At 44.9% G+C, this 12,928-nt stretch overlaps 1 protein-coding gene across 3 annotated transcripts in view; it reads right to left on the bottom strand.

The window, feature by feature from the left end:
• FRAS1 (Fraser extracellular matrix complex subunit 1) overlaps positions 1-12,928 on the bottom strand; it is a 404,600-nt gene that overhangs the window by 199,654 nt on the left and 192,018 nt on the right. For all 3 annotated transcript variants that reach the window (XM_036104730.2, XM_078068823.1, XM_078068824.1), the window contains exon 15: positions 1,100-1,243. In XM_036104730.2, the coding sequence (XP_035960623.2) occupies positions 1,100-1,243 (144 nt within the window). The remainder of the gene's footprint in view (positions 1-1,099; positions 1,244-12,928) is intronic.

Raw genomic sequence — 12,928 nt, 5'->3', positions numbered from 1 at the left:
AGGCTGCCTGCATGCGCCCTGCCCCTTCTTGGCATCACCCTGACTCCCGCTGCTGTCTCAGACCTCCTTTTCAGACTCCCACCGTCCCTCCTGGAAGGAGCCTTGTGGTTGCACTGGCCCACCCGGATAAGCCAGGATAGTCTCCCCCGTCTCAGGATCCTTGACTGAATCACCCCTCCAAGGCCCCTTCTACCATCTAAGGCGGCATAGTCGCAAATGCTGGCTATCAGGATGCAGACATCTTCGAGGGGCCACTATCTGTCACCCACGGTGGCTACGGTTACCCCCGTTCTACAAAAGGGAAACTGACACACGGACAGAGTATGTGACTTGCCCAAGGTCATGCCGACCCCCGCTACCTTCCTGCCTCTCAGTGGGTTAATGTTTATAAAGCACTTGGAAGGAAGCACTAAGCTGGGTTAACTCTTACCGCCATGCCGTGGGCATAAAAGACAGAATACTCAGTAACAGCTTCAGCTTTAAGTCAGTGACGCCAACACAAGGGTAGGTCTGCTTTGGCTGCTCTGGAGCGTCTTTGTCTCCATGAATATTTGGATGCAGTCTGGCACTGATGTGGAATTGGGAATTTGGAGGAAGGAGGACCTGCTCCTCTCCCCACAGCTGTGAGTCTGGAGAAAGCAGCCTGAGCCTGGCAGCATGAGGCTAGCATGAGCACCCTAACCTAACATGCTGTTGTGAAGTGGGGATGTCAAAGGCGATCCTACCACTTGACAAAAAGGGTTTGTAAACTACTAAAACACTGTCAATGTTAGCAGCCATTTGCATATTTTTTTAAAAGATTTTATTTATTTATTTGAGAGAGACTGAGTGAGAGAGCACAAGCCAGGGGGAGAGGGAGAGAGAGAAACAGATTCCCCGCTGAGCAGGGACACCCCCACCCCCGACACAGGGCTGGATCTCAGGACCCCCAGGATCCCGAGATCATGACCTGAGCCAAAGGCAGAGGCTTAACCAACTGAGCCCCCCAGGTGCCCCAACACTTGCATATTCGTTGACTAAAAGAAATGTTATGATTTTAATAAAACAAAGGATGCTGGAAGAAAGCAAGCTGCTCTGGCATGCAGAGCCGGGCACTTACCGCTGCAGATCCCCTGCTTGTTGTAGAACCCGAGGCCACAGCTGCTCTCGCAGCCGCCCTCCCTCAGCACTTGGAGGGGGTCTCTGCAGGCCACGCAGTGCTTCTCCGTCGGACCCCAGCAGGCAGCACAGGACTCGTGGCAGACTGCAGGCAAGCGGCAAAATCAGTGGACAATCTATAGCAGAAAGGACGCGTTGCAATTTTTCTTTCAAAGGTTTAAGAATTCATAAGGAGGATGTTAGAGCCTTCATTCCTAAATCGCATATGTATACCACAGGAGAAAAAAACACCCTCCACCAAAAATAACTATTTCTGTTGGCCAGAAGTACAACTCAATAAATTACTGCTCAGAGACTTGGAACAGGAAATCAGAGGCTTTTGAGTAATGGGAATCACAGGGAAGGGAACTATAGTTTTCTAGACAAAAGAGGGTCTGTCTAATGAAATCAGATGGCCCTCCATCACCTTGCCACCTTGTCTTTCATAACCATACAATGAAGTGTTGACAGGATCACCGCTCCTGCGTCCAACACCATGAAGAATCAGCAAGGAGGGATGCCATGTACTCTCATCCTGGATTAGACTTTGAAAGACCTGCTACTGCTGGATTTCTACTGCTCTCTCCCCGCTTTCCATCCCTGTCTTCTCTCTATCCCACCCCCATCCCTTCCTTCTGTCCTCCCTCATGACTCTTCTAGTCCCCCCCACCCCCCGGCCCCACCACTAGCTTCTGCTCTCAACATGCATCTTGAGTACCTTTCTCTTACAACTTAACTTGCCAACCATACATTGTTCCTAAACCAGAGTTGTTCCTTTAACACTCAAAAATATCCTCCTCTTCCAGCATTTGATTTTTACTACTCATGCTTGCTTTTCACCTTAGCATGTCTGGAAAGAGAGGCTATTCTGAGTGATTGCTGATATTAAAAGTTGGTTAACTGTATGGCTAACCCCAACCTATGCTTCTGTTAATGCATCCTAATTTTCAAAATGTTTGCTTCACCGTGGAGCACAGCCTGTTCTGCAGAGGTATTCATTCTGACCAAAATTGGTGGGGGAAATGCCTTTGCTGATCGGAAGAGACTTGGGAACTAAATACGTAAGTAATTTAATTATGTATCCCTTTAGAATCAGAAAAGGGTGCCTTCATTGCAAATCTTAAGATCCAATCCTCTCTTCTCAGCTCGAAACTGCGCAGGAAAGCCTTTAATTTCAGACAACTTTCCTCCCCCAACAAACGTAGAGATAATTACAGATTCTCTTAAATGCTATGGGGCACCTGGCTGGCTCAGTGGGTTAAGTGTCTGACTCTTGATTTCAGCTCAGGTCATGATCTCAGGGTTGTGAGATCGAGCCTTGTGTCGGGCCTGGCACTGGGCCTGGAGCCTGCTCAAGATTCTCTCTCTCCCTCTCCCTCTGATCCTCCCCGACCCCCGTCTTAAAAAATGTTAGGAAGGGCTCTCTGATAAAGAATAACAGTGGTGGGGGCGGAAGGAACCAACTTTAGGTAGATCTAAAGGATGAGAAGTTGCCAGCCCTGGAGAGAGCCAGAGAACAGCATCAACAAAGTCCTTGGGAAGAAAGGAGCTCAGGGGGTCAAGGAACTGATGGCTGCCCCTATGGCTAAAGCTAGCAGACGCAGAGGGACCAGCAGGGCACAGAGGGGTGCAGTGAGGAATGGTGGGACACAGTGCCCTGATTCATGGCTGGAGGGATAGGCAGAGGCCCAATCAAACTTGACCTTGGAGATCATGGAAAGAAATTAGGATTTTACCCTAAGTGTAATGTGAAGTTTCAAATGGGGTTAAGCAAGATCAACACAAGCCCTGATTCTCAAAGCTCGCTCTGGCTGCCGAGTAGGGAGGGTTTAAGGACTTGCATGTAGGCAGACAGACCAGCATGGAGTCCACTGCTCTGGTCCAGGCAAGAGATGACAATAGCAGATGAAAAACAGAGATGGAAGAAAGTTTACTTATTTATGAGCTGGTTCCCTTGCTAGACCGTAAGCTTCATAAGGGCAGAACCCATTTCCATTTAGTTAACTCTGTGCTGAGTACACTGCTTGGTACTCTACACCTGGTACTCATTTATATTTAACACCTTATTTATATTTTATAAGTGTTACATGAGAACACTGTTAATATTAGGATAAGCTACCCAAAGTACATTATAATTAAAGATGTGGATTAAAGATCCGAGTAACAAATTCCACCCTGAACATCCACGAAATCTGTCATTCATTCTTATTCAACTACCCTTCAATTACTGACTATAGTCATCATCTGAAGTGTCTATCCCTTCTTGTGCCTCTGCCTTACTGACTCGGGAGTTGATTCAAAGCCATTACCTAAACAAACAAAAAAAACAAAAAACCCAATTTCATTCCTAAGAAGGTTTTACGCCAGGCTAATCTATCCATGTTCAACAGAAGCACCTACCACATGCAGGGTGCTGTGCTTAGCCTGTGGGGCCTTCCCAGCTAGCCACAGGTCAGAAGTCAGCTAGAGGAAACATTTAAACCACCCCATCACTTGAGCTCATTGGTAGCATTGCACAAACTGCACCAGGGAGCAAGTACTTGAGAGGATGATGGGAAGTAAGACTAAAAAGACAATAGGGGCCAGATCACAAATATCATGGAAGGCCAGGTAAGGACCTTGGACTTCATCTGTAAGAGTTTTAATCAGTTTTGTTTCTTAGAGAGCTTACTCTGCAGTGGGGAGAGGAGAGGGTAATTAACTCAAGACATTCTTAAGGGATGAAATCATCTTTTGTCAAGGGAGCACAGAGGAGGTGAGAAATTAAAGCACGACCCTCTAGTTCTCTTCGGGGATTGGTTGGTAGGGGTGCAGACATTCAGCTGCACTGGCTTTTAAACTAGTAAAAATACTTCCAACCTGGTTGGCAAAGGGATGTCATCCTGGTCCCTCCCTGATGATTCTGGTTTCATCCCTGGGAAGCCTGCAAGACACTGTGTTCCAGCAACTGAAAGCTCTGGCACAGGAGAGAGTCTCAGGTCCGTCCCCCCCACCCCCCAACCTTCAGACCAATCTGATCTGTGCCATATGGCTTGTTAAATATTTTTTAACATTATCCCTAGTGTTGCCAATCAGAACAGGGCCAAAGGATGAGCAGGATAGAGGCTACAGGCTTAGGGACGGCACTCAGGCCTGTCACAAACTGAGCTGCACCTAACATTTCAGCCCTGCCTTCTGCTACCTCCCTCGAGCAGGCCAGTTCATGCAGCAGGGGGCCCTAAGCATGCCGTATACGGGTTCGTGGGTTCCAGATGCCCCACACAGGATTCACCCAGCTGGCAATGCCTCCAGCCCCTTCGACAGCCCCTGTAATCCTGGTTACACTTGAGAGGCTTAAGTTGTCACTACTTCTGGGAAGCTTTGCTGAACTTGTCCAAACAGTCCCTTCTTCCTCTGTGTTCCTGCAGCACGTTGTACCTCCTCTCTTATGCTATTTATCCTATGTCCTATTCATTTGGTTACAAATCAATCCCTTTCAACAGAATATAGTATCCTCCAGAACAGGGGCCACGTTTGAATCACCTCAAACCCCCAGTGTCCAGACTGATAACTGGTACAAAGTCAGCATTCATTAAATGTATGTTAAATGAATACACACACAGCAGATTTTTTTTTTTTTTTTTACCGGTTATGACAGTCATCCTATCAGTTATCTTCTACATGGAAACAACTAATCATGAGGTCATAGTCTGAACATGTGATAACTTAAGCTAGATAAACTTGAGGCTGTAAATGTACCTAATAAATGCTGGAATCCAGATCTCCTTAGGATGGTAAGTACTTATGCTACATCTGTATAGAGTACCAAATGCGAGGCCACCTTCTCTGTTTCCATAGCAAACAAAAGGCATGTTCAAATGGTCAAGCAAAGCAGCAGAAGGGATTTTTATTTCTTCAATATGGAACTATGCTGAGCTGTCATTTCTTTTTCTTTTTCTTTTCTTTTTTTTTTTTTTTTGAGCTGTCACGTTTCTTATAATGACATACTCCTACTGTGTTTTGCAATTGATTTCTAATTTCTAACACTGAACACATGCTGCTGCAGATAATCTCTTCTCCCAGGCTTATTTTACATGTGGCTTTTATTACACTTGGGTTATTATGAAAAAGAGAAGGTCACTCCCTGACTTTTCACCATAATTTCTCTTAGTGATACATTTCAGATCACCCAGGGTTTGGACTGTATATTGTGAAAACGTGGCAATAAATTTAAAAAGAGGGCTAATGAGAGAAAACCATCTTCTTATCTGACATGCAGTAGATAATTTATTTAGGAAAGCCCCTGACTTTTCTAGAGCATAGCAAGACATGTGCTGGCTTGCTGAGCAATTCATTTCAAAATGAAAAGGAACGAATTACCTTTCTTTTGGCAACTCTATATTGAAACCAGACTCTAAAAATAAGAAACTTATTTTTGTTACTTGATAATTTTGAGATAGAAGATTGCTGTAAAAAAATTTTCAACCTGTGCTTCTCTAAGCATGCAATGCAGCCCCTTTCCAGGGAAGTGTTAAAAGCACTTCCTTTGGGCCACTTCTCATTTTCCAGGAAGCCTTCCCAGACGCCAGTGGGCTCAGCCTGCAGTTCAAAATGCCCCTCAGGAATGAGAAAGAGCTTCTCCTTTGGTCCCTCACCTTTCCCATGGCCTTTTGGGATAAGTTTTCCTGCCATTCCCAGGGAATTGGCACACTGGATCAGCAGGCCCTTTTAGGTTCATCAGGCTGCAGTTCAGATTTCCAAACCGCCAATGGGGTTTTCACCGGCAACTACGCAGAAGCAGCCCAAACTGCAGACACAAGCAGCTATGTCATCCACAAGTCAGATTCCTTCATTCCCATCCATATCCATTTTGTAGCAACCGCTAGCTTTTGTCCTCATCACACAAATGACGGGAAAGTACTTGCCAAGTTCTAAAGTATTATCAGGGGGGTAAATTTCCAATAAGAAGCTCTTGCTGGATGAAAAAATGTTCTATCTTACCCTCAATTTCACTGTTCCTTGCTTTCCTAATCTGTAAAGTGGGAATAAGAGTTGTTATACATAACTCATGAGGATATGGTGAGATGACATATTTGAGAGAGCGGAGAATGTCACGCGTGATCCAATGAGCAGCATACGGTGCGAGATCTAGCACATCTTGTCTCAACTGGTGTCAAAAGCCCAAGTAAGTACAAAGGGAGCAAATTAAAGTACAGCAGGAGACAGAAGAGGAAAGGACCGTAAAGACTATGGGAAAGGTAGGTTCACTTAGAAAGGACGTAAAGAGAGCCCTCGGAGATTATTCCAGCAGTTACAAAAAAGGGCTCCAGCCTTTCCCAGAGGACTCCTACTTTAAAGCTCTTCCCTCGCAATCTCTACAACACATCAACCAAAGCCCTGTGGAAAATGACTGAAAATAGCTTGGTGACTGTTTGAGGAGAAGCCCAGATGCTGGCCAGACTACTCTCCTTTCCCCCATCACAGCCCCACGGGAGGCCAAGGCTACTTGTCTAAGAAGCACAAAGGCCAGACAAATGTAAAAGGAAAGGAAGTTCATGGCAGTAATCATAGTTTCGATCCTTTTACTACAATCTTCCGTCTCCTCCAGGCTGGGTCTCCATCTTCAACCTGCCTCCCTGTGCCAACAGAAAACTTTACATCCCGAAATGGGAATATCTGGTCTTCATACATTCTGAAGACCCAGATGTCCTTGAGGGAGTTCCTAACAGAAAAAATACAACTACATGAAAAAAATCTTCAGCCTCATAAATAGCCAGACATATGCAAATTAAACAGGAGAGCAGCAGCTCCTTGCGATCGGTTAGAGGTGCACACAGAGACCTGTATGCATCTTGGAAGCAGTGCTTCGGGAGAAGAAAAAGGGGAAAGAAGGATTCACTGAGGTAACAAATACACCAGTCCACTGGAGGCTGGCTGATAACGGGGGAGGCCACGCACGTGTCAGGGCAGGGAGTCAACGGGAACTCTCGGTGCCCTCCTTTTTATTTTGCTCTGAACCTAAAACTGCTCTAAAAAAAATAAAGTCTTTAAAGTAAAAAAAAAAGGAAAAGAAGGATGAAATACCTACCTACTAATATTTATGAATATTTAAAATTGAGTCCCACATCGGGCTCCTTGCTCGGCGGGGAGCCTGCTTCTCCCTCTGCCTGCCTCTCCCCCTGCTTGTGTTCTGTCTCTCTGACAAATAAACAAATAAAATCTTTTAAAATAAAAAAAATAAATAAATAAAATTGAGCACACACAGAATACATGTTAAATTGCATTTGAATCATTACTTAAGTGGGGAGCTGGAGGGGCGGGGAGGGAAATGAGAATAGGTTATGGAAACAAAAGGAATAGACAGGCAGACAGACAGGCCTGGATAGATGAGCGAGAGGAATAGCCGGCCCAGGCTAGTCATGGGAATGAGCTGATAAGTATGATGAAGTCAACTCTCCTCATGTGAATCCCAAAAATCAGTAAAAGCAAAAAATTAAACAAGAGTCCATTTTACCTCAACCAACCTGACAAACAAGAAGACTCATAATACCTCATGCTGACAAGGGTGGTAGGAAGCAGGCACTCATTTGTGTCTAGCCAGAATACAAATCACAACTTTTTCAAAAGAGAGTCACATATTAAAGTGTCATTGGCTTCAAAGAGTGCACATATACCCTTGGGCCCAGCAATCACATGTCAAAGAATTTACCCTAATCAAATATATGTACCGCAATTTCTATTAAAAATGTTTACATCATGGTTATTTATGATAATGGAAAAATTAGGAACAAACGTCAAACCGCAGAGGACCAGCTGAATGAATTCTTGCATAGCCCCTGATGGAAAGTTATAAAACAGCTTTAAAAAGATTTTGTGGAGGATAATAAATAACATGGGGAAAGCAGGCAATAAAACTATATATAGAGTGTGATTTTACCTTTGAAAAATAATGTGTGTACGTCTGTGCATATAAGACACACACACACACACACACACACACTCATAAATCAGGAAGACATTCACCAAAATACTGACAGTAGTAATTTGGGAGAGTTTGAGTCAGGGATTTTTCGCTGATTTTTTTATTGTGCCTTGAATTTGACTGACTTTGTCAAATTATTTTTTGTAATACATGTGAATTCATTTCATACTTAGGGGAAAAAGAACTACTCAGGGGGAAGGGGGGGAAAAATGCCTGTAGTCCTTTTTCTTAAGGCACATGCTGGGTAAATAGCTAATTAATCTATTAACCACATTTGTGATACAGCTGAATGATTTGCTCATCTTGGGTAACATATCTGAATTTTTAGCAGGGTCTTCTGTAGAGCTTGAACCAAAGGGATGACTTCCCAGCTGGCAGGGGCTTTGGCAGGTCCACATGGAGAGAGATTTTACAAGTAGGCTAGCTTTTCACGGGTACATAAGTCAGAGGATGATGGCAGACATTCAGCTCACAAGGAACATTCTTCAAGCCACCCCCTCTCACTCCTGCCCCTCTACCTGTATGTCTTCTTTTTTTTAAGATTTTATTTACTTGAGAGAGCAAGAGAGAGAGAGAGAGCGAGAGAGAGAGTGTGTGAGAGAGAACACAGAAGGAGAGGGAGAAGCAGACTCCCTGCTGAGCAGGGAGCCTGACACAGGGCTCGATCCCAGGACCCCAAGACCACCACCTGAGCCGAAGGCAGCCACTTAACCGACTGAGCCACCCAGGCGCCCCTCTCTACCTGTACTTCTAAATCTACAACACAAGTACACTGCAAAAGTTTTCAACTGCGGTGACCACCTCGGCCCAGCCTGATGAGCCAAACGGACTTCTCAGATTCCACTCATCCGCTGGGACCAATGGCAACCCACAGCTGCTAGGACTCCTGGGTTTTTTCTCAGCCCCTATTAATTAAATGGCTGTCGATTTCTCCACTGATACCTTGAATCTATTTGTCTACAGAAATTGAAAAGCCAGAGGGACCACCAACCAAAACCAAGCTTTTGACGGGGAGAGCTCTCAGACTTGCCGCTGCACTAGCATAGCCTGCTCAGATGGCAACAGTGATAACACGGAGGGGCTGTGGGCTCTGTGGGCAGCCTAAAAAGGGAGGGGAAGGTCGTGCAGGGAGAGCATTAGGGCGGGGAATAGGAAAAAGAGAGGATGTATGCCATGGAGTCCAGCTAAAATAACTGTGAACCCTAGGAACTGGGCCGAAAGCCAGAAGACTTGTCACTAGTTTGTAATCCACAGCTAAAATATTTGGGGGTTCAGATTTGTCAGAAGAACGGGATCTGTCTGGAAGATAAACTCCCTTGCATTTGTGGTGGCCTTTCTCTGCTGGTATGTGATGCTTTTGTCTGTCATGTGTCGTTTGGCGCACACAGCAAGGGTCTGTGAGCAGCACAGGCAAATGCCAAACATAGCTGGTCTCCAGCTACAGCGAAGATCCCGGGCGCAAGCCTGGCAGCTGCTTTTACTTTTTCTCCATTTAACCTCTACATGAACATCCGAAGCGGGAGAGGACTTGGAGTACCATCGCCACTTGTTTCCCCGGGTCTAGTTCCCTCAAGAAATGGACAGCAGGAGGGCAATCCTGTTGTTCCCCCTTCTGAACAGCTTAGTTGTTTTTTTTGTTTGTGTGTGTGGGTGTGTGTATGTGTGTGTGTGTGTATATGTGTATGTGTGTGTTTAAGAGTAACCCTTCCAGCTCTGATAAGGCACTCTACCATCTTGAAGAGGAGGGAGATGGAGGGAAGAAAAAGACCAGTGGGTAAAATCGAGACTCTGGAATTTTCCTGAGGCCACGCCTAGCCAGGAATTGCTGATAGGAAGTAAATAATAGAAGCTAAATGGAAGTTAAGTCACCTGCAAGCTGAAGTCTAGGCATGCCTGAACACTCCTGTCCTTTCTCCTCCATGCAATGGTTTCTTACACTTTTCTCAGTCAAAAATTATTCCAGAGGGCCTTCTATGTGCTTAGCACTATGGGGAATTCAGAAGTGTAAAACCTGTCCCTGCCTCAAGAATCAGTCACTTCCTATTACACACCTTTTAAAACTGCCTTTATAGCACCGATAGTAATGAATTCATAGAGTGGTAATGATCTGAAATTTTCTGTATACTTCTTTACTGACACTCTTCTCCCATTGAGGAAGTAAGTTCCTCAAGCCCGGGCAGTTTTCCGTCCATTCACTCTGTATCTCAGGTTCCTGGTACATGAAAGAGACTCAACAAATATTCCTTGCACGCACAGAATGGAAGAGACAAGAATATCACTTGAAGCAATAAGTCCCCTTTACAAGACACTCAGCAATTAAGGGAGAGACCATAATTGCAATATATTACCAGAGAAGGCTTAAACAATGCATACAATTTAAAGAGCAGAACAGAATGAGTGAAGACAGTGGAAGGATGTGCTGGGTCCCCAAACTGATGAGGCAATCTGGCAATGAAATAGGGACTGACCCTCCAATTCTGGGGGATGTGGGAGGGGCCACGGAGGATGCCAGCTTCACCATGACCATCCCGACGGAACCAGGGGGTGAGGAGGGGTTCCTTGTCTTCTTGAGGATTCCAGAACAGCAGTTTCATAAATGCCTTTGCCAAGAGCTCTGCCCTGGGCACAACCAGGCTGAGCTAAGCCACGTGCTGGAACATAATGCCAAGACCCATTAAGTCTTCACTGCCTTGGACCTGTGGCTCCAAGGGTCAGCGCTTCATTTCCACAAATGGCTGGGCTGCTCTGGTCAAACAAAATTCCAACAAATAATTAACTTTACAAGTTCCTCTGTTCAAACTACAGCTTTTAAATCTCAACTAGGTCAGCATCCCCTATGTAATTTTACAGGCTCAGTTACCCTAAGTTTTCCCTCTAATTATACCATAGTATTGGCTAAGAAACAAAATTCCAGACTCTCAACACTTAATCTGAGCATTTTAAAAAAATAAAAGGATTTTAACTTGTGATGAATATAGTAAACTGTTCCCTATATTTACTTCTCCATAACATATGAAAGTAGATTTTATTTGAAATCAGATGCAAATGGCACAAAACTCTGTTTCTTAACATAAGCGATTTGATTTTCATTCCCATAAATTGAAAAATAAAGGAACAGATTCGATGACAACAGCTGCCTTTTATTGTCCACACACTATGTGCCAGGCATAACATACTTATGTTTTTCAAACATCTTTTCTAATGTTCATCATAATGGTTTAAAGTAGATGACATTGTCCCCATTTTACAGTTGAGGAAATTGAGGCTCAAAGCAGTTAAATGGCCCGTGCAAAGCCAGATAGCAGTAAGTGGCAGAGGAAAGAATCAAAATGACCCCCCCCCCCTTCATACAAACCTGTAAATGTTCAATTGCTTGGTTCTTCAAGCTTCAAAGTCTAAGACTACACAGCAATCAGATATAGAATAAACTGCACGGATTTGCAGGTTTATGTGATTATTTCTTTACCTCCCTGTAACCAGCAGCTAACCCTGCCTTGATTGCAAGCTCACTGATAGGAAACTCTATGATAGAGTCTTATTTCTCTTCATATCCTCAGGACCTCAAGCAGTGGTCAAAGGAGAATGAATGTAGGAGAGAGCGAAATGGAACAGGGAAGAAGGATAATGAAAAGAAGAAATACAAGTCTCCCAACCCATATGGAGGGCTTACTAAATGCCAGGCACCATCCTAAATGACATATGTGAATTTATTCCTTTAATCCTTACAACCAGGCTATATGACAGACATTACTGTTGCTGCTTTACCCATAGGCAATTGAAGTGTGGAGTTTAAAAAAAAAATACTGTTTGTAGTGACAGAGCCAAGACTGGAATCCAGGTGGTTTGGCTCCCGAGCCTACAGTCTTAAGCACTGTGTCACACTGCCTCCCATCTCTGGGTTTGCAGAATGAAGGGAGCACTTGCCACAGGGTACGCACAGCTCCATCCTCGGGCCTTTGTGAATACTGGAAGTTTGGATCGGACAAATCAAACACTGACTCACGTATAAAAACGGGCTAAATTCTACTCTTTCTTTACTCAAAGTTATAGTCTTATGAACTACTTTTTTTAAACGAATCTTGCATGGTGTGTGTTAGTTTGGTTGTTTTCAACTTTTTTTTCTTATGGGCTCCCATGCCTAGGATTTGTGTGTGCAATAGTTCAGCGGTCCCACCAGAGTGGAACAGGGGTTCACTGAAAAGAGGGGCAAGACAGGTAAGGAAGAATGTTTTCAGGGCATGGTGAGCTGAGTCTGGATCCAGAGTTAGATTCCATAACAGGGTTTCTAAGAAGAGGTAATGGAACCACCACTCTGGTAGAGAGACCACAATAAATCCAGGACAAGCGGTACCCAAGAGCCATGCAGGAAAGGTACAAGGCCATGTGGTAGATGGGGCAAGCAAGGAGCATCCTTACCTGGGTCAAGCCTGACCATCAGGCTGGGGTGACTCAGGGACAGGCTGTTAATTCCTGGAAATGGGTCACAACAGACAAGGTAGAAGGAACCAAAGGAGAAGCCCAGTCCAGAACCTGATGTCCACAGGGTCAAGAAGAGTGGGACAGGGTGGGCAACAGGGATGTTGGACCAGATCCAGCTGGTGGCAGAGGAAGCCTAGGGGTTAAGGCAGAAGCCCAAGTGCCAGGTCTAAAAAATGAGTTCTGGTCCCTGAGAAGGTGACTACTCTTTGGCCCTACCTGCTGTAGAGAAGGGGCCATGTCTATCTTGTCTGTCCCTGACTTAGATTGGTACAAAGACTGGGTGGTGCTGAGCCTTCAGGTGAAGCGATCGAAGCATCAAACTCCAAAATCGGGGAAGGCCGAGGAAATAAA

This window comes from Halichoerus grypus, chromosome 3, assembly GCF_964656455.1.
Source record: "Halichoerus grypus chromosome 3, mHalGry1.hap1.1, whole genome shotgun sequence".
Taxonomy (NCBI): Eukaryota; Metazoa; Chordata; class Mammalia; order Carnivora; family Phocidae; genus Halichoerus; species Halichoerus grypus.
This window is presented reverse-complemented; position numbering and strand designations above follow the sequence as displayed.